This window comes from Apium graveolens, chromosome 4, assembly GCF_009905375.1.
Source record: "Apium graveolens cultivar Ventura chromosome 4, ASM990537v1, whole genome shotgun sequence".
Lineage (NCBI taxonomy): Eukaryota > Viridiplantae > Streptophyta > Magnoliopsida > Apiales > Apiaceae > Apium > Apium graveolens.
The window spans coordinates 267,216,776-267,238,807 of NC_133650.1; the positions used below are offsets into that span (position 1 = coordinate 267,216,776).

Here is a 22,032-nt window from a genome sequence, read left to right on the forward strand (position 1 = left end):
GTATAGAAAAGTCACATATCGATATGTGGAATGACTTATCAATATCTCTACTCTCTATAAGTATTATGACTTGACGAAGTCTCCAGTTCTCTACAAGTAGATTAACTTGTCGATATCTCCAGTTCTCTACATAGGCTTTTGACTTGTCGATATCTCCAGTTCTCTATAAGTAGATTTTGACTTATCGATATCTCCAGTTCTCTATAAGTAGATTTTGACTTGTTCATATCTTCAGTTCTCTATATGGACTTTTTGACTTGTCGATATCTTGACCAATCTACAAGCAGATTGACTTGTCGATATCTCTTGGGACTTCTCTACAAGTAATTTTTGACTTCTCGACATACGTCTCTATACTTATTGGTCTCTGACTTGTCGATATCTGACTTAGAATATTTTTCAAAAAATAACATTATTCAAATCCAACCTTCTGCACTTCTCTCTGAGGCATGATCAGGAATGATCTTCTTCCATAATTTATTCCTTATCTTGATGGTTGTTCATAGAAAAATTCTCCAGTGTAATCTTCACTTTTACAAACTCAAGAAATACAAATACAAAATACAATAAGATTATCATAGAACTGATTCTTAGGGTTGCCAAAGTGACTTAGTCTTGTTATGTACAAGCATGTCTTGCACAACACATTTTTCATCCAACTTGGAAATGAACCTTCTGAGTGTCGCGAGATGGCCGGTGAGCCGCTGGATTTCCTTTTGGTGGTGGGGGGCTTCATGTCAAATACGGCTTGGATCTTGTCTTGGTTTGCCTCTATCCCCCGATTGCTTATGAAGAATGCAATGAATTTCCTGGCACTCGGGCCAAAAGTAGATTTAATTAGGTTGAGTTTCATGTCGCTTTGCTTCAGGTTGTCGAAGCATTCCTTCAAGTACTAGAGATAGTCTTTAGTATGCGTGGATTTGACGATCATGTCATCAATGTATACTTCTATATTGCAGACCAACTGGGTTTTGATGATTTTATTCATCACTCTTTGGTATATCGCCCCTCCGTTGACCAATCGGAAGGGCATATATCGGTAAGCATATATGGCCCTGTGTGTGATGAAGGCTATTTTCGGCTGGTTCTGGAGGGCCATATGTACTTGATTATATCCAGAGAAAGCATCCATGAAGCTGAGCATGATGTGGTCGTGACATCTATTAATTGGTCGATTGTTGGCATGGGGTAGCAGTATTTGGGGCATGCATTGTTTAAATCGATGTAGTCCACATAGATGCGCCATTTTCTATTGGATTTTTTTTACCATGACGATGTTGGCCAGCCATTCTGGGTACCGAAATTCATAGATGATTTCGACCGTGAGGAGCTTTTCTATATTGACTGGTTGACACCGAGGGTTGCATCATGCGGGCCTTGTGGGCCTCAATCTTTCTGGACTTTTTGGAGGATCGAATGGTGATTGATTCCTCCTTTTGACGGTCGGAAGCTTTTCTTTTGTTGCCTTTTCGATTTTCTTCTAAGGCCAGGGTGATTTTGTAGCAAGCCTTTGTTGTCAAGAAATCGACCTTGAGTTCTCCGACACCCTTGGGGGTTGGGAACTTAACCTTTAGATGGATTTTCGAGGTTATGGCTTGTAATTTTCCGAGTCCCAGTGTTTAAAGAATCATGTTGTAGGCTGATGGGATATTGATGATGTGGAATTTGATGATGTGGTAGACTTACTGGGGGAGGATTTTCGAATGTGACAAGCAGGTATATACCTTCTTGGATGAGGATTATGATGTGTTCCACGTTGTACATGGTACCTTCTTCTGGGGGTTCTGGTTTGTGGTCGCCTAGTTGCATGCGGTTGAGGGCATGAGCAAATAAGACATCGACTAAGAATTTGTTTTCTATGAGCATTTTTCATATGTTGCGGTCAGCGATGTCCAATGTGAGGACGATGGAGTGGTTGTGGCCCAGACGGATTCCTTCGTAGTCTGTGTCGCTGAAGGAGACCATATTATAATATAGCGATTGATCAATGAGAAAGACCTTTTGGGGCGTGTCTAACTCAGAGGGTTGACTTCCCCTATGAGCATATTAATAACCACTTTTGTTTTAGATACTAGGTCGGGGATCTTATTTGTTGCCAGCAGAAAGGCCGGGAGGTGTCCTTGTTTAGCCAACTTTTCGAGCAAGAACTTCAGGGAGAAACATTCTTCAGTTGTGTGACTAAGCTCCTGGTGGTATTCGCATTTCTTGAACATGTTTCGAGTTGTTGATGGGGCTATAGGCCTGGGATTTTCGAATTAGACTTTACCTTTGATATGAGCCAATATGAAGACATGGATGCGGGTGAACTTGGTCCATTCTGAAAAAGGTTTTACAGAGAATTGTGATATGTTGCTTCCGACCGATGGCGAGACTGTGGCGGAGGGTGCTGCCGGGGAAGAAGATTGTTAGATAAAATGACTTTGTTGGCTGGGCACCAGGATGGTGGTATTTGTTATTTTGTGTGGTAGTTCATGTGTGTTTCGGCTTCTTCGTCGTCCCCGTCTCTCCGGTTTAGTCTGATGGCTCTTAAGGCATTGTCGACTGTGATATATTCAGAAGCCATTGTATAGACTTTAGCCAAGTCTCTAATTTTTTCCGGATCAGCTCTAGGACATAGTCCTTGCAGACATAGCTATTGAGGTTTCAGCCGAAAGCGTTGATGGCTTTGTGCTCGTCGATTGAGCTGATCTTGTTGACCCCCTCCTTGAATCTTTCAATGAAATTGCTGAGGATCTCATTCTTTTTTTTGTATTATGACCTCCAAGAAGACCATGTATATGTCGTGTGGTCGGTTGGCTCTAAATTATTTGAGGAATGTGGATCAGAACTCGGCTCAAGTGCCTATGCTTCGAGCCGACATGAGTGAGAACAATTTTTGTGCGTGGCCCTCTAGGATAGATGCGAATAATCAAAATTTGGTCAGATTATTGTGGTCGTGGAAAACCATTTATTAGTCAAAGAATTTGGTGTGATCATTCGGGTTCCGGTCTCCACTATAGAACCTGGGCTGTGGATGATTGATATTGGGATATTTCTTTTGGGGGCTCTAGTTTGGCCGTGAACGAGGATTCTTTCGGGTCGCGGTCTTCCTCGTCATTGACTCGACGATGGAGATGGTTAATTTGTCTTCACAATTCCTTATCTGGGGATCTTCTTTGGTCGATTGAGGATCTCCTCCATTTTTGGGTATGTATGTCGTGCATCGTGATGTATGATCATCTTTTTTCAGGTATGTTTTGGTCTCGGATCTTGCGGGTCCATTTTTCTTTACGGCGGGGTGGTGGTTGATCTTCCTCGCCGTGTCCCTCGGGCTGGCCTTGGGAGATCAGGGTACGGAGGTTGGAAAATTCCTCTGGGAAAGCTCTGTAGGGTCCCAAGTCTTTTTTTTATCGTGGGGGCCGTTGTGGCGAGGATGGTCTTCTTGACGGGATTCAGCGAGTTAGGAGAACACATGTCGCCTCAAGGATCCGCCTAGGAGTTCTCATCCGAGGACATGATCATGTTCCTCTCGATAATAGTATTGAGGATTTATTTGGGGTGAGAGCCGTGGGCGGGGACACGGTTCCAGCTAGCATTAGAGTTTGGTATAAGAGAATAAGGGCTGATAACTGGGGTTGAGTGAGCGATTTTTGTTGTTGAGTGGTCATTATGTGGGAAGTTGTCGAGCCATGGGTGAGTTGGTGAGAGTCGGGGTTGGGCGGGGCTTTCTTGGCTCTCGATTGCCCGTTTACGGGCCAGCTCCCTTTCCAGGGCTGTGGCTTGTCGGTCTAGCTTTTGCCTTTGGTCCTCGACTTCAGTTCATGTGGTTAGGAGGGGAGGAAGCTACTGGATGACTTATGGTGATTCGCGATCATTGTTTTTGGTGTTGTCGGATCGAGTGATGGACATGATGTGCAGGTTTGTCCTCAGATGCTAATTGGATGTTAACCGAGTCGTGGCCACTCTTTCTAACGCCAAATGATAAGTCTCTAAATCTTCGTGGGCCTTTCCTTCTTTAGAACTGGGTCGGGTTCGAGTTCCGAGATACCTGAAATGGAATGCCCAATGGAGATTAGATCACCGGAACACCTACGATATAAGAGTAAGTATGTTATGAATATGTTGTGGTCTTTATGATAATTCACCAAAACACCTTAAGCATATTTATTTAGTGTCTTTTGTATCCTTCAACAGATAACCACAATTATTTATCCGTTAAAGGAGTAGCTTATGTTAATAAGTATGCAGCACATTCTGTACACTAGAATAGCTGAGGGATTTAGTAGTTTTAGTAGCTTCTAAGTCATGTCGACTACTAGCAAGATATAAAAAATAGGTGGGTTAATTTTAAATATAAAATACCTTGTAATTTTGTATAAGTGAAAGAGTATCAACTACTATGGAAACAACTTCAGCTGCTAATCTACAAAACTTTTACTGATAACTCTATAAGCTTCAACGAATAACTCAATATGCCTTTAACGGATATTTGTTAAAGCTGTCAATGGATGCTATCAAGAAAGCTTCAACGGATGACACCAATATAATGTCAACGAATAACAACTATAAAGCTTCAACGGATAATCAACAAAGATAGCAGTTGACAGTGACTTGACAGAAGCGGACAGAGTCACATGAGTTGATAGTGCACAAAAGGAATGTGGCGGTCTGATTGCAGGTTTTAGAAGAAAATGAATCATTTCTATATTCATGCAATGCAAGCTTGTTCAAAGATGATGTATCTTACTTGGATTGCATTGGACAGAGAAATAAAGAAACATGTGATTGGACCTAGCTGATAAGAATATAAAATTTTATCTTATTGCACATGTAAACTTAGTAATATATAAACCAAGTATAGCAAGTATCTAAGAATACAGCCAACTAGAACAACAAGTAAAAAGCAAGTTGTATCTCTAGAAATACTCTCAAATTCTAAGTTGTAAGATTCACTTGTAAGCAGTTGGGTGCATTTTGCATCACAGAGTTTTCTTCAATATATACATCTCTAGTGGAAAGACAAATCCACCATAAAGTTTTTAAACTTGTGTTTATTTACTTTATGTTAGTTGAATACTTTTAAAGTCATATTTGCATTCTTGCATATTCACAAACACAATTGTATATTTCAGAAAAGTAAAAAGTAACCAGAATTCCATATGATATAAAAGACTATACTTTGAAGTAGAAGTTGAGTTGTTCTGTTTATGTTCTCTCCCACAAGAGCTGAAGAATTGAAGTAAAGAGAGACAGAGAAGATACACACTCAAATTTATATCTGTTAATCTTCTCATCAGAGTAACGTTATAATACCCGATTTAACTATAGTATATTCATAGGGGCTATTATAAACGTTACCCGATAATTAAATCTTTAGACAAACAAAAGTTAGATCATTGTATAGGATTTAATTTGTATATCTTTGTAGAAACAAGAACATTGTTGTTCTTATTTTGTAGCCGGTTAATTTATTTACCGGAGTGTAGCAACCTCTCGCGGATTTATATATGATATATATTTCCCCGAATATCTTGTGTTCCTCGTTTTATTGTTCTAAACACTATTCATCTCAAGAACACAGAACCACTAACCGGACGCTAAATTATTTATCCGTAAAAGATTCGAAAGTAATTTTTTAATATAGGGAGTATCGTATTCAATCCCCCTTGACGATATCTCGAGACCTAACATGAGGCCACTTACATTAGAAAAAATGAAGTTGGAGCAAGGTGAAAAGGGAGAAACTTCAATTTCAAATGAATTTAAGCCCATTGTGGTGCTCAAGCCCAAATCATTAACTTTCAAATTTTCAAACAAACACCCAGTACTCCTCGATTATTCACCTCTCAGGCCTGATTAGCAGAAACTTCTTGGCAAAACAATTGCTAACTACAAGACAACTAAGGAAGCGGCCTTGATCAATTTTCAAATTTTGTATAATATATTATTTTTTTATGTATTATTATGTTAATAATTTATTTGTGTTTACTTCACTAATTAATAGAGCTTTTTAATTTATACGAGTCTTTTTGATTTTTTTACAACAAATATAGTACTATTAATAATATTAGTTTAAACTTCGTGCGATGTACTCAATAACAAATTTATAGTAATTTACATACTTATTTCATTCATGAAAAAATATGTTCCATATTTTTAGTTTTCATTTTATAAAATGGGTCTTGTTGCTTAACATCCCTCGTCACGAAAAGGAAAAGTCCTATATGTGAAAAGTTTAAATTTATATTTCACATTTGTCTCATTCCTAATTATAAATTAGAAAAAGAATTGTGTTTTTCATATTTCTAATTTTCATTTTATAAAATGGGTTTTGTACTCTTGTTCTTTAACACCCCCTTGTCACAAAAAAAAAGTTTTGATCCACAAAAAATTAGAGTTGATGATAAAAAAATATTTTAATGTGATCGTTAAAATATAGATCCAACCCTTTTGGAATTAAACATGATCCTTATAAAATATTCAAGTTGGACACATATTGCTCTTTTTCTTAGATTTTTTTTATAAAAAAAAACTTGTGAAATAAACAACCCCGTAGCAAGGGATTCCAATTAAATTGATCGTTAAAAGTGAGAGGCCTGCATTTAATTTAATTGCAAAATAAAAACTTCAAAGTTAAAACGAAAACTTTTAAGTCATCACTATTTATCCGTTAGTAACTTAACAAAATAAAAAATTGTATGACTCACAATTATGAATATTAATGTTGAGTCCGCCTCTCCTATTCCCCTCTCTCGATTAACCCTGATAACCCTAGTTAACCAAGAATCATGGTTAGAATCGTAAATGAGCTGAACCGAGTCGAACTCTTAAGTATTTATATTTTAGTTCGTTAAAAATATGTCGAATTCGAATTTGAGTTGGAATTTTTATCGAGTCAAAATTTTTGTTAATGTATCGACTCATTAATAAAAAGATTATTCTCGAATATGTTCACGAGCAGCTCACCAACTATGTTTATCGAACAACTCGTGAATATATTTTATGAACTTTTATTCACAAACAGTTCACTTTACGGATTCATGAATTTTTGTATAAGTTTTACTTATTTCATTTTTTTTTTGGCTAAACTACTTATTTCATTTTTAAAAATAATAAATAATAATATCAAATCAAAATTTTGAAAACCTTACGCACCAAACAAATAAATATAGCATCTAGATTTTGATTATATTTTGATCTAGATAAGAACAAATAAACGCATGCTAAATTAAATAGTTATATATATTTATCATCTAGCACGCATTATAATTTAACTGTAAAATATCAAAACTTATAAATTAATTTAAAAATGGTTGGATTAAATAAATTGGTAAATTTATTTTAAGATAAATATTTATAAAATTATTCACTAAATTATGTGTCATGCATGTGTTTATAAATTGTTTACGAGTATTTATAACTAGTAATTAATATATTTATTCACAAGTCATATCAACGAGCGTGTTCACGAAAATTACTTACGAACCTGTTCATGAACTATATTAACGAACTTGTTTGCGAAATTTTGAGCCGAACTGTGTGGTGCTCAAGTTCAGCTAATTTACAAACCGAACCTTAAAATTATGTTCATATTCGACTCGTTTATAGATTGAACCGAACTTGAGCCGAACTTTTTTCGAACCGGACACCAATTTGTTCGTGAGCGTATTGACTCATTTACAACCCTAATCATGGTATATATTTTTCCGTTTAGGTGGTAAGTGATATATATAGGGGGTTACTCTAATAAAAACCAATTTTTGAATAAAAACTAGAAACTAAATATATTTTTTTAAATTACTTCGAAATATAACACATATAATATGCAAATCGATTGTTGAGAGATGGAGAAAATTATAGTGAAGTCGGATTAAAAACAACTTACCGTTTGACAGGAAAAATTAAATTAAAAACAGAGGGGAACAAGTGAGATTGTGAGCGGGATGGTGCAGATTAGGTGTTGTACTTCTCAGGAGGCATTAGAGCATCTCCAACCGGGTTGGCTATAATTGTTAGTTATAATAATATAAAATAATGGTTGGCTAAAATTTGCTGAATCTTACCTATATATGGTTGGCTATATTTTAAAATTTTAAATAATTAAAATTTTGAGCAATGTCTTTTCAATAAATTTAAATTTTATAAATTATATTCATGCTAATTGATCTGAAATTGTAATTAAATAATTTAAAAAATATTATTTAAAATTTTATTAAATTTCAAGATATTAATATTGATGCTAACAAATTTTATAACGTGGTGACATTTTTATACATATTTAATCACAAATTAAATTATTAATTTGAAATAAAAAAAAATATAGAAGAAACAAAATCCAAATATTTGCTTGCAAGAAAATATAAACCAACATGAATCAATCTGGATAGGCAAGTCTGTCAAAGACGACGTGGAGCTCCTTAAGACTTCAACAAATATAAAGTAATGGTTGATGGCTATATTTTTAGCAAGGGGAGCAGAGCAGTCGGTTGAAGGCGCCATATTTGATGAAGTTGGCTATATTTGCTACTTTTCAGTTGCCAGCCGAAACATTTTGCTGAGGGCTCAGTGAGGTTGGAAATACTCTTAGATTAAATTGATCTAATAATTTAGATTAGATAAGTTTTTTTTAAATCCGATTTTACTGTATTTTTTTCATCTCTTAACGATCAATTTATATATTATATGTGTTATATTTCGAAATAATTTAAAAAAAATTGATTTCTCATTTCTATTATAAAATTGATATTTATTAGAGTAGCCCTTCTCTATATATATATAATGTATATATATAAGGGTCTACTCTAATACGAACTTCCTTATAAGATCATATGTACCGGAGAAGGAAAAATATTGATTCATCAGCCTTTTCAATCTTTCTCTCAGAAACTGGCATGCACCGGTGTGTTTTTGACTCCATCAATTTTCAATATTCCATCAATTCAGCAATATCGCCTTTGATTATTAATGGACCTATTAATACCCATCAATTAGTGGGACCCACGATTTGCTCATTTTTTAAATAAATTAATGTATTTGCTTTATGGACTGGACCTATAAAATTGTTACACTTGACTCAAAATTAGAGTTTATATGATAATATACTATTATGGATATGCATTTAAATAATTTTAAAAATAAATTAGATCAACTTTTGAATTATTATCAAATTTGATTATTAAATCAGCTTTTGAATTATTATCTAAAATTAACAAAATCTTATTTAAAAAAATCTAAAATTATCTACTATCTATTATTACTTTAAGGATAATATTTGTGGGATCATTAAATAATAGATTTCTACTTAAATATATGATATTTAATCAATATTATTAAGCAAGATAGCTAATATTATGTTATTATTTATTTGGTGAATAGTAATTGATGAATTGATTGAGGTTTGTGAGTGTATAAAAATTAAGAAAAAAAATTGATTTTAGGTGAATAGTAACTAATACCATTGATAGGATTTGATAGGATTGATGAATTGATAAATTGGTGCCCCTAACGGGTGCATATGCTTTAATGAAAACTAGAAATTAAAATAAAAAAAATTCTCAATCATGTCGAAATATAGCACATATGATATGCAAATTGATCGTTGGGAGATTTAGAAAAATATAGTGAAATCGGATTTAAAAAAAAAAACTTATTATTTGACGAGAAAATTAAATTAAAAACGAAAGGGAAAAAAACTGAGATTATGTTCGAGAGAGTGCATATTAATTGGGTGTGATGCTTTTAGGAGTACATTAGATTAAATTTTAGTTTATAGTATCTATTTTAAGTTTGGTTTATGTATGATCATTTGCATGTATATACATGTTTTGTTTAGCAAGAATGAGACTCAAACAAGAGCCTTTGCGCTTCAGGCTTCAACTAGACGGATTAACTGCTTCAAGAACATCCATGAGGAGCAAGGCAAACCATGCATGTCGTATTTCACATTCAAAACATAAGAACTCCAAAATTTCATCTTCTTTCTGAATTTGGCAAGAATAATGTAAAGCAACATGATCTATGACAAAATGGACGTTCCGAAGGAAGAAGTTATGTTATGCAAGGCTGGCCTTGATAGTTAGGTACATTATAAAGTACTAGCATCAAGATGTCTACTGGGCTTAGACAAACAGATTGGCCCTTGTTTTATGTGGTTCTGAACCCCAGCTTTCTACTTGAAGTTGGGTTCCATATATATTTTCCTATCAAGATCCATAAAGTTATGCAAATTTCTTGAGCTAAATAGACTAGGAGAAAATTTTGTAGTTCAATTAATAAAAAAAAACTTGTCTCCTAGAAGTCAGAAAGCACAAATCATTTACTACATTGATTTTTCATATTCAGCACACTATATGCTAAGAATATCAAATCTCCTCGAACACAACAATTGTCAATCAAGTATACAAAAGCTAAACTCTGAAGCAAGAACATAAGATAAAATCTGGTACTTACAATGGCAGGGTTCATGGAAGGGCCGGTTACACAGAACCTACAAAAACTAATACCACGTCATTGTGCAAAGGCAATCCCAAAGGTCAAGGTCAAGACTCTCGCAGAAATTACTACATTGTGCAAGCCAACTTTTAAAGAAGGCCCCATTACCATATGCTTATATTGATCTGGCACCGACTCCTTGATTGCCAATGCACCAAAAGTTGCCCCTGCTGCCTGTAAAGGACAATTGAAAAAAGTTATTTGTTCGCCTCTTTTTGTTGTACAAGAGGACTAACATTCAGTAGATTTGATGCTATCCTCAGTTCAGAAAATTTAGAATTTACTTTAGGAAAAAATGAATTGATGTTAGATAACAGCCTTGATATCAAATCATTCTAAAAGACCAATCAAGAGGCAAATAATCAATTTGAAATGTCACCAAAATTATAAACAAGTCACATCCAAATTAATTTAGTCAACAAGGGTTGGGTAAAACTTGTGTTCACAAGAAATATATAGATGGACCAGTAACTAAAACTAAACATGCTCACTTTCTAAAAAAAATTAGTCTTCTTCTTCATCAAGGTTCCAAAAGCTTTGATCTGGATTATGTTTATGATCCCCACGAACTAAGCAACTTCAGATGATTATGATAATCCTGAAGAGCCATGCTTCCCTTCGTTGGCGAGATATGAGGATCCATGTGATTATGACCTATAATAATATTTTATTTAGCGAAATCTTTTCTGTTTTCAACTATTTTTTACGTTGTAAGACTTAATTTGGGTTGCTCAGATATACTTTAGGTCTTAAAACATCTAGATCTGATTTTAAGGACTCTCCATGTACTAATATTATTGATTGTTTTTTCTTCTCAAATCCTGTCAATTTTCAATGAAGTGTGCGTCTTTGTCGCAACTCGCATCATGTTTGTGAGCTTGATGTGCTCACTCAAGAAGTCAGGAGCAGGCATGCTGCTCCACCTACAAAATGCAACAAAGGCTCTCTCCGCATCACTTCTCACTTCTGTGCACTTTTAATAACTTTAATCTAAAGCAAAATTAAGATCTAGGGGAGCAACCTCTGAGTCCAAAATTGGAATATAAATATACATATAATCTCATGTTCCACTATAAATCATTTGGCCACCAATTTTTAAAACCAACTAGTAATCATCAGTCCAGGTAGCATTAAAATCATACCTAATCATTAATTTGTAGTTTGTAGACCAAATTAATATGTATTCAACTGTATCTATACAGAGTTAAATTTCATTATAACCTATCTTAAACCAAACAAACTACAAACCTAAAAAGTTCAGTACATAAGTATACAATATTCACTAAATATATACCACAAGATTAACTATTATATACCAACAAATATTGTTACTTAGACTGTAGCTTCAGCCTACACAGATATATTTAGGTATATATATTAGGCAGTTATACAACTTCAAGCATCATTCACTGGTTCGTGATCCATCTTCTATATTGATTTGTATCTGAACACATAACTGCGTATACATAGTGTTTATACAGATATACCTGAGCGGGGTTAATAAATAGAATGAGTTCAGGTATATTTATCAGGTACTTATACCAGCTAACAAATACGATAATATATATATATATATATATATATATTGGTCAACAACTTACCAGTGTACAACAGATCTTTACTTCGCACCAGATTAATTTTGTAACAATAAGAAAAAGAAGACTTCAGCTGTTGTACACCCTGTTCTTAGCAATCTTTTCTGCCTCAGCAACACTCAAATGCCTTATTCCATTCTCTTTGAGCCACACTTCCCTACCTGCCGTACTACCCTGAAGTTTCTTTTTGTCCATTTTTAGTAACCTCAGGCCTTCACTAATTTTAGGGAAGAAGCCTTCAGGTCTCAAACACCAGGCCCCAAAAACACCAAAGAGAACTGTCAAATCATTACCAAACCTCTCGGTGCCACCCTCATAGAACTTTGTGTTGCTGAATAGAATTCCATTGAATATCAATTTATCCACTCCATTAGCCAGACTTCTCCACACCCCAATAAAATCCATCTTATTCAAACTCCCTTCCAACAGCGACACTTTTACCTGTAGATAATCTAGTGCGTCAACCAAAGATCTAGATACCACCAATCCTTCACTTCTTTCCTGCCATTGCTTCCGGTTCTTGATATGATCCCGAGATCGAGCATCAAAACCCCTCAATACCACAGTTGATAACATTTCAATCCATTCTCTTCTGAATTCTTCAAGTTTTCTAATTTCTTCACCTAAAACACCACTCCCAATATCTCCCATTGACCCTTCAGTGAAACTATTCTCTACAAATGGTGTTCCAGATGATTCCGCTTGGTTCAGCCCCATCTCAAGAAAAAAGACATCCTCACACCACTCTTTCAAAACAGTCTCCACGTAGCGAACTGCATTGACTGACCTTGTAACCTTAATTAAAGCAGCATCGTCAGTCAAGGCAGTCAGACCCTCAGCTTCTTGGCACCTGAGACATACGGAGTCCAAAAACTTGTGTATTACAGGTGCCCCTGCAACTCTAACAAACCTCAACCTTAATGATATCCTAGGTATCGACCGACAACGATCAATTAAAGAAGACAGACGATTAATAATAGCACCAGATATTGCAGGAGATTTATATTCTTCTGCGCCAAAAAGAACGGCTGCTCCTTGAACATCCGTCGACCAACTTCTCTCATCCTCCACTTCTAACTTTAATTTAGTAATTACCTCATTCAGTTCTATTTCAGCCCAAAGCTCAAGCCAGTCAGGTCGATCACAGAAGACTGATAAAGAAGTCAGTCTCTGCAAATTTCCGTCTTCCTGAAGAGAGACCAGAATTCCGGATTGCGCTATCAGAGACTGGACTCGTTTATCAAAAGCAATCATCAAGTCAATTAGATGCAGCCAGGATATTTTAGTTTGTGATTGTGTTCCACCGGCAATATCTTCATCCAGTTGACCAACATATAAAGGAAATATCTCCTTTGCCAAATACGTGGATAGTGAAGATACCATTGCTGAGATCCATTCTTCTCTACAACTGTATCCTGATAACATTGCTTCGTCAACCAGTGGCTGCAATAACTCATCCATGGTGTCAACATAATCCCGGGTAATTTTATATACAAGAGCAAAAATGAATTCTGGCTTATCAACCCATTTTGTGATATGGCGTTGGGATGCTATGAACAAAGAATTCACAAGCTCTTCGATAGTCCACAATGGTTGGTGCATAGCAACCTCTAGATTGTGCCCCTCGAGTTGCCGAGATTTTCGCTGTCTTTGCAATTCCTGCAGACTGCATAAAGCAAGAAAACTTTCACAATATTGGCGTTTGAGTTCACCTTGCATCGTGAAAAGTGGATTTGAGACTGCAGCTGAATTCTTTGTGTCAGCATCTAGAGTACTAGAAGAAGTTATAGAAGGTGGCCATCCAAGAGATACAAGCAGGGATCGGTGATCTGCAATGGCTTGTGGTCTCAAAGTGGCCAAGGCCCTGTCAACTCTGTGGTCAACAGCCAACACAAGACGTGCCCACTGAGGGCGTGCTTTGGTAACTGAAGCTAATACATCTTCTGCCTGTTTCAGAGCTTTAATGGCAATAAGCCGCACATCCTGCAAGGAATAAAAGAAGAGATAAAGAAAATACCAGTGAGAAAGTAAATGTACAAGTGATGACTGGTGAGAAAATATATTTATAAGTGAATGAAAATAACAGAAGGAGATGATCACACCTCCAAATTATGTGAGAAAGGATGTTTCCTTAGATTTTTATTTACCACAGATGCTACAGCATCTTCAACGTCGCCAACCATGGTGTCCAGTTTTAAAGCCGTCTCTGAGAAGATACAAAATTTAAAAAATAAAACAACACACTTCAGATTGTATAAACCTAGAGTTAACAGCCAGAAGTCACATAATATCGTTATAGAATGTTAATCAAACAGTGGTTGTGCAGCGGGCATTCACTATGTACTAAAGAAAGGACGTACAACACATTAGCTATGCAAGGTATTCTTGAGCAGAGAGTATAACAGCCAACACAGATCAGTCTGTGCATGGAACCAATAGCAAGGTAATTCGGTCGCTTTTTAATTGTGTTTACAGTTTACGTGTGTGAAAGTCAATCGTTTACACTGAGGCTGAGCCATGGTAGTCCTGTTTGATGGTATATCCAAATTTACAACCTATACACCTATTATAAAACTAATTTAAATTAAGCTAAATTGAATTATAAATCAAAAATAAAATGGAAGCACATTTAATCACGAAATTGAAAAGGGTTCTCAATAAGTAGTATTAGTCCGCCGGATAATGTGTATCCAGTGATGTTCCAGAATTCCAACACCAAGCTTCTGTTCTAAGGATGTCAAACAATAGTTTAAAGTCTCCGTAGTTACCAACCCATAGCAGGTATTCAGTGTATTAACCAATATGGAAGTTGACAAAATGCTCACAAAATGAATTACAGTAAAAACTAGTATAGATAGGGACGCAAACATTCACAGACAACATATTTTATTTTACAAGCAGAGTGTGTGTATAGTTCTGTAATTTTTTTTTACAATTTTGTTTTTCTGAATAAAAATTAAAACATTCAACTTTTATTCAGAAAAAGAAAATTGTAAAAATAAGTTACATAACTATACTTTTTATGCACCTTAAAATGTGTGCCGGACATTTCCTCAGAGGTTAGGTCCAGCCTAAACAACATGCTGCAGTTTCAGTAAAAATAAATAAATACCAGCGTAAAGTCGGACAGCCTCCACCCTGGCCACTTCCTTGGCAAGAGCCGGTAGCTCCGATCTCCCTGTGTTATTTAAACAATGTCATCAACTCTTCATTTAATAAAACAGGATTATATACAAGGGATGTTGGGGAAGCACCTAACCTGATGAAGAAGAATCAATGGTAGGGAGTTCAGTAGAAGAACGAAGATCCGAAAAACTGTCATTGACGGAAGTGAGGAGAGTGACAAAATGAGAAGAGAAAGAGGCATAAGAGAATAAACGAGATTCGAGGATGCTGTTAAGATCAGACAGCTTTTGATCCAAGCCGTTACACTCGGATTCTAATTCCAACAGCAGACTAGATGAAGCTTCTTGATCCTGTTTTGTATGGAGCTTCGTGTCCAAATAGCTTATCACCGAAGGAGAAAGAGATGATGCTGAAGGTAAAATCATCTGAATCACTATTCTTCTGTCAAATTCAGAAACATAAAATCAATGTTAATTTCTGTACATTAAGGGGAGGTTTCAATCGAAACTTTTTAGAATTGAAATCATTGATATACTTATATTTTTAGGCAATTAGATCTATATATATGGAAGGCCCAAATTATTTATTTGAAAAATGTTTAAAAATGAGGCCAGTGGTAGTTTCGCATTTAAGTTGAGAATCTTGGTCATTTTCTTAAAAAAAACGGTGGCGTAATTATAAAAATAATGCAAAACAAAAGACGTGGTGTCATAATTGCAAATAACATGAAGAAAAAAAGACACGGGGACTTTTTATAAATAACCGGAACTTACGGACAACTAATGTTCAACACATATTGAAAACATGATGTGGTAGCATTTCTATACATAATTATAACTTTTTAACACGCATAGAATGATGCTCCGAAATATATGTATGCGTTAAACCGTTGAACCTTTTAACTAATAAAATATACTCATTAGTAAGTTACTTTACCTTTTTACACCTCAAGTATGATATGGTAACACTAAAAAAGACAGTTAGCATTAAATTAAACTTACTAAATAACAAATATTCAAATTAGGAATCAATTTTAGAAGCCCGAAGTATACTTCTAAAAATAAAATTTTTATTATCTTTGCAACTATAAACCAAGATTATAACAATTCATTCAATATTACATTAATTAATTCCTAATTATTGTAGCATACATTTTGAAGTAGTCTAAATGAGTAAATGCTTACATTGATGTGATCAATATATCCAAGAGTTTCCGATAAAGTTAAAAATTTAACAGAACAAGTATATAAGAGGTGTTCCACTACAATCTCCTAAAGCTTTCGAATCAGTAACTACTCAGCTGACCTAAGGCTATAACCCACTCGAGCTGAATAATAAAACTCTCGAGTGACACAGGATGATCACATTTCGATATATATTTACATAATCGTAAAGTAAAAGTTAAATATAACATGACCTAAAATCATAAAATATCAATAGGCAGTTATACTTTGTATACATACAAAAGAGGTAGCTACTCAGCAGAACCCTATATATACACACACACACACTAAGTTTTTATTAACAAAAATTATTAAAGGCAAAAACAGCTATAATCATCGTTACCTGGTCTTGAAGTAAATGCGCTGATTGATGACGATGATGATGATGATGATGATGATGAGGGATTAAACATGTGTTTCTCTTCTCAATCTTTGAATCCACAGATCAAATTCCCCCGATTTCTTAATGTGAACATAACGTGTGTGTGACTTTGCAGGTCCGGGTTATTTGAATTTTGGGCTCACAATCTTAATTGGGCCCAAAGTCAGCCTATAACGGGTTTAAATTTTAAATTTGTACATTTTTTGTATTAAAAATATAGGCTACTAATACCTTGCATTTTTAATGCTTAAAAAGGAAAAGGAAAATCAGGTTGAGTAGTGTTCCCGAATGTTTATTTTTTGCCAGAAGAAAAGAAGTTTATTCAAACTCTTAAGTCTTGTAACAAGATAGAATGAAATTCGGGATGAACATCTCTCACCCTCCAAATACGATCTGCTATAGAACTAAATTCTCGGGTAAATAATGAGCAACTCGGTTCGCAGATCGTTTAACAAATCGAAGCTGGATATTCCTATGTTGCATAAAAGACAACAAATACCGGCATTCTTTAACCAACCTCCCCAAGTATGAGTAACAAGGAAAGGAACTACGTATTGCTTGAACCGTGGATAGGCTATTCGATTCATGAACGTCCATTTGTTTAACCCAACTAAGGGCCTCTCTAATTCCCATCACTTCGGCTATTTTCACACTGATCTTCCCATTAAATTTCTTGACACTAGCTTCGACTAACTGTCCGGCAGAATCTCGAATTACAAAGGCACAACCAAAGCTATTATCTCATCGAAGATGGCAGCATCAGAATTGATCTTGACACTGTTTTCTACTGGTTTGCTCCAACGTTCCATACCATCATCAGGTGTCATATACCCTAGGAATTGATCGTATGAACGATCTTGAACGTTACTCCATTGGTCAAGAATAGAATGTGCTGATAGCACCACCTCATTGGGATCAATGGTGCGTTGATTCCAAATGAGCTCGTTACGACTCCTCCAAACCATCCAACATACCATTACTATTCTGAGAACCACATCTTTCTGGTATTGGAAGACCATTTTTAGCCACTCGGTGAAGTTAGAAACGATTACAGATGGTAGAAGACAATTAAGTTTTGTGAGACAAGTGCTAGCAAACGGGTAGAGAACCAATATATGAAAGATTGATTCAAATATGCGTTACAAACTGCACATATCGGACTAACCTGGACATTTCTGGTTCGAAGCATTTCTCTAGAAGGGAGACAATCATTAGAGGCTCGCCAAAGGAAATTTTTCACCTTAGGTGGAATTTTTAAATTCCAGAGAGTATGCCAAAAACCTGAGTTATTGGCTGAGGAATTAGAGGGATTACCTTCTTCTAGCATCAAATAAGCACTTTTCACAGAGTATTGTCCAAACTTCTCTCTACGCCAGTACCAAGAATCATCTACTTCCTTATCAATAGGAGTGGACAATATGATGTTCGAATCCCTGCTATTAAAGATGTCCACAACCAGGTCTGTGTCCCAAGTATTTTGATCCGGGCTTATTAAGGATGATACCATTTGCTCTATAATGGCTTCACTTCGAGTGTGAATATAAGGATCTATAACGTCCGGAAGCCATGGATCTGAACAATACTGACAGATGAGCGATTACCCACTCTACAACCAACACCCTTGCAGATCAGGGGCTTTGCTTCTATTATGCTACGCCAAATGTAGCTCGGGTTCGTTCCAATTTTAGCGTTTAAGAATGAGCTTTTAGGATAGTATCTTGCCTTGAATACCCTGCTGACAAGCTTGTTCGGATATTTTAATAGTCTCCACCCCTGACTACCAAGTAGAGACAAATTAAAATTTCGAACGTTACGAAACCCCATACCACCTCTGGACTTTCTTGTGCTCATACGAGACTAACTTTGCCAATGAATACCTCGATCCTTCTTAGAGCCAGTTTACCACCAATATCTGCACATCAGACGTTCGAATTGCTGGCACAAATCCGCAAGCAACAAAAACACACTCATGGCATAGTTAGGAAGTGTTTGAGCAATTGTCTTTAGTAATACCTCTTTTCCTCCTTTTGATATAGTTTAATGGCTTCATGCTTGTATCGTCGATTGCAGCTTCTCCTTAATGAAACCAAAAATGGTTGTTTTGTTCCTACCTATAATGCTAGGAAGACCCAAATAGGTGCTTTGTTCTGTGGCTTCAATAAACCTTAGTTTAGTACACAACTCCTGCCTGACATGGTTCATGGTATTCTTGCTGAAAAAAATCGAAGACTTTGCTGAATTGATTTTTTGTCCTGAAGCTACTTCGAACATATGAAGCATGGATAGAATGTGATCTACATCATCCACATTAGCCTTACAGAAAATATAAGAGTCATCTGCAAAGAATATATGTGAAATTGCAGGCGCTGTCCTTGCAATTTTTACCCCCTTGATGAGAGATCTTCTCTCAAAGTCCTGTAGTAAGATAGAGAAGCCCTCCATGCAGATGAGAAAAAGATAGGAAGACAGTGGGTCTCCTTGTATGAGTCCCCTTTGAGGGACAATGTTGCCAAAATTATGACCTGCATGAGCTATAGAGTAATTTACAGATGTTAAACAGCTCATAAATAGTAGAACAGTATGGTGATTAAACCCCAACTTTAGCAGCATTGCTTCCATATATGACCATTCTACTCGGTCGTAGGCTTTAGACATGTCCAACTTCAGTGCCATCCAGCCATCCTTACCTTGGGACTTCCTTTTCATGTAATGCATTATTTCAATAGCAAGTATTATGTTATCTGTGATCAGTCTTCCAGAAATGAAAGCATTTTGAGCTTCTGAGATGTAGGAATCGATAACTCCCTTCAAACAATTCTCTAGAACTTTAGAGATTACTTTATACAGAACATTGCATAAAGATATAGGGCGAATATCTTGCATTACCTCATGGGTCATTTTCTTAAGGATTAGGGCTATGTTTGGCTGCTGTAATTGTTCATCTAAACAACCCGAAGTGAAAAACTTTTGCACGATAAAGATCACGTCCCCTTTAACTATGGACCAACATTTTTGATAAAACCCTGGGCTCATTCCGTCTGGCCCAGGAGACTTATCAGGATGCATATAGAACAGGGTTGCCTTGACTTCTTTTTCCGTAACATTATCTAGCAGCATTTCATTATGAATTGTAGTTACCTTCTGTTGCACCAGAGATAGGACATCGTCCCATTTTATATCAGAAGTCGTAAATAGTTCCTGAAAATAGCTCTCGACTGTGTGCTCTAAACCTCTCCCCCATTCCACAATATTCCCTTGATTGTCCTTAAGACGTTCGATTTGATTAACTTTCTTCTGACTTTCGTGGAATTATGAAAAAATCGACTATTTTGATACTCCTTCACGGAGCCAAAGTTGTTTAGATCTCTGACGCCAAAACACTCCTGCTGAGCATAAGTTTCTGTTAACTTCTTTTTCTCCTCACACCTAAGTAGCAAAGAGTTGTTATCAGTACGGCCTTTAAGCATTTGACATGATTTGTTTTGCTTCTATTATCCATTTTTTGAAACTACAGTGAACCTCTTTCCCCATTCAGACAAACCTTAGAGCACTTAGTCCATTGTCATAGAAGGAATCAACCGAACTACACCACACTTCTTTCACCAGCTGGACACACATGGGTTCTCTCAACCAGGCGTTTTCGAATCTAAATCTTTTTGTTTGGGCAAAACTTTGCACAGAGGTAGGAATTAGCCAAATGGAGAGGGATCCGATGTGGAAACCTCTAAATTCATGAGTTGACATCCCTAAACAAATGCAGAAATCTTGATTTACCAAAGCCTGATAAGACATACCTCTATATGATTATGAGTCCCCGCTCCTCTTTCCCCAAGTAAATTGATGCCCTTGCAGATTTAAATCATCCAGGTTACAATCAGTGAGAGTATCTTGAAAACCTGATTAGCAAACGATTAGGATAGGGACGACCACCCTTTTTGTCCTTCTGAGTGAGGGTATTATTCATATCTCCAATCAAACACCAGGGATTATTACTGTTGTTATACCGATGCCTGATCAAATTCCATGTTTTTCTCTCTTGGATCGATCAGGTTCCCCGTAAATACCCGTAAGACGGTACTTTATACTCTCCCTAGTAGTTATGTCAACATCAATGTGGTTTTTGCTGTATGAACGCAGCGTAACCGTGTCTTTTGAACGCCAAAGAAAGGCTAAACCTCCACTATGACCACTCGCTTCAACCACTATCATACCATCAAAATTTAAAGTTGTTCTTAGTTTTTCTACTACTAATGATTCACACAATGTTTCACAAAGGAAAACAAAGTCGGGACATTTTTGGAAGATAACCTCCTTAATGAATTGTGAAGCCCATGGAGTCCCGATTCCATGGCAATTCCAGCTGATCAAACTCATTATGATAGGCGAGCATCCTCCTGGATACTGGCCTCTGATACATTTTTTGGATCATTACCTGAAGTGGATGTACGGTCTTGGTCTGTCTGCATAGGGATATTTTCGTTTACATCCAGAATTATATATGTGTTTTGGACCGTAATGTTGTTAAGGCCCACCCCGTCCAAGATTTTTATTTTTTTGGGTTAAATAATAATTTCTGAGCTGTTTGAATTTTGCTGGTTTGTTGGGGTTACAACTCTATCAGCTCTCATATTTCCTCATATCCCTATATTCCCGCCCTCTCCATTTTTCTGAAGGTTGTTATCTCCTGAAAATCCTCTGTTAGTAACTGTTCCCTGATTTTGTGGATAGATTTTTGGATCGTGACATTGCCCTCCTCTCATCAGAATTATTTCCATCTGGTTTCTCCGGCTAGTCTGCTCAAAACCATTTCGAAGCCATTTTGCTCCAATCGGTTTTATCTTCTTAACGGTGCTCTTAACCATTCCCCATAAGGTTTGATAACCTCTCCTTCTGAATCTTCAAATAATTTCCCGCAGAACTTTTCTGAGTGAACTAAGATGCCACAAATGAAACAGAAGACAGGGACATTCCCATACTTAAAAGTTATCCAAAACTATTCGTTATTTGATTGTTTAATCTTCATTCTCCTTTTAAGTGGGACATTGACGTCCAGAGCTACTCTGATTCTAAAGTACTCCCTCCAGACTCCATTAAAGTTACTAGGATAGGAAGAGACAAACGAACCAATGTTGTTACCCACCGATTGAAGGATACTCTGCTGAAACTACTTTTAATCGTATACTTGACCCATATTTCCATCTTGTAAGCATACTGGGCTTATCTCCAATTCCATCTT

The 22,032-nt window shown here is 36.2% G+C and overlaps 2 protein-coding genes across 3 annotated transcripts; both read right to left on the bottom strand.

Moving 5' to 3' along the window:
• Nucleotides 1-10,276: 10,276 nt before the first annotated feature.
• Nucleotides 10,277-15,806, bottom strand: LOC141720948 (RINT1-like protein MAG2). Of its 2 annotated transcripts, XM_074523655.1 has the most exons (5): nt 15,325-15,806; nt 15,178-15,243; nt 14,168-14,271; nt 12,072-14,048; nt 10,277-10,644 (listed from the first exon to the last, which is right to left on the bottom strand). In XM_074523655.1, the coding sequence occupies exons 1-4, from the start codon at nt 15,614-15,616 to the stop codon at nt 12,135-12,137; spliced, it is 2,376 nt and encodes a 791-aa protein (XP_074379756.1). In that variant the 5' UTR covers nt 15,617-15,806; the 3' UTR covers nt 10,277-10,644; nt 12,072-12,134. The 2 variants fall into 2 exon arrangements, with proteins under 2 accessions (XP_074379756.1, XP_074379757.1); XM_074523656.1 differs by lacking the exon at nt 15,325-15,806 and having other exon boundaries at nt 15,094-15,234.
• Nucleotides 15,807-17,509: 1,703 nt separating this feature from the next.
• Nucleotides 17,510-18,303, bottom strand: LOC141719606 (uncharacterized). The gene is made up of 2 exons (XM_074521985.1): nt 17,962-18,303; nt 17,510-17,797 (listed from the first exon to the last, which is right to left on the bottom strand). Exons 1-2 carry the CDS (start codon nt 18,301-18,303, stop codon nt 17,510-17,512), a joined length of 630 nt encoding a protein of 209 aa, XP_074378086.1.
• Between the last annotated feature and the right edge of the window lie 3,729 nt (nt 18,304-22,032).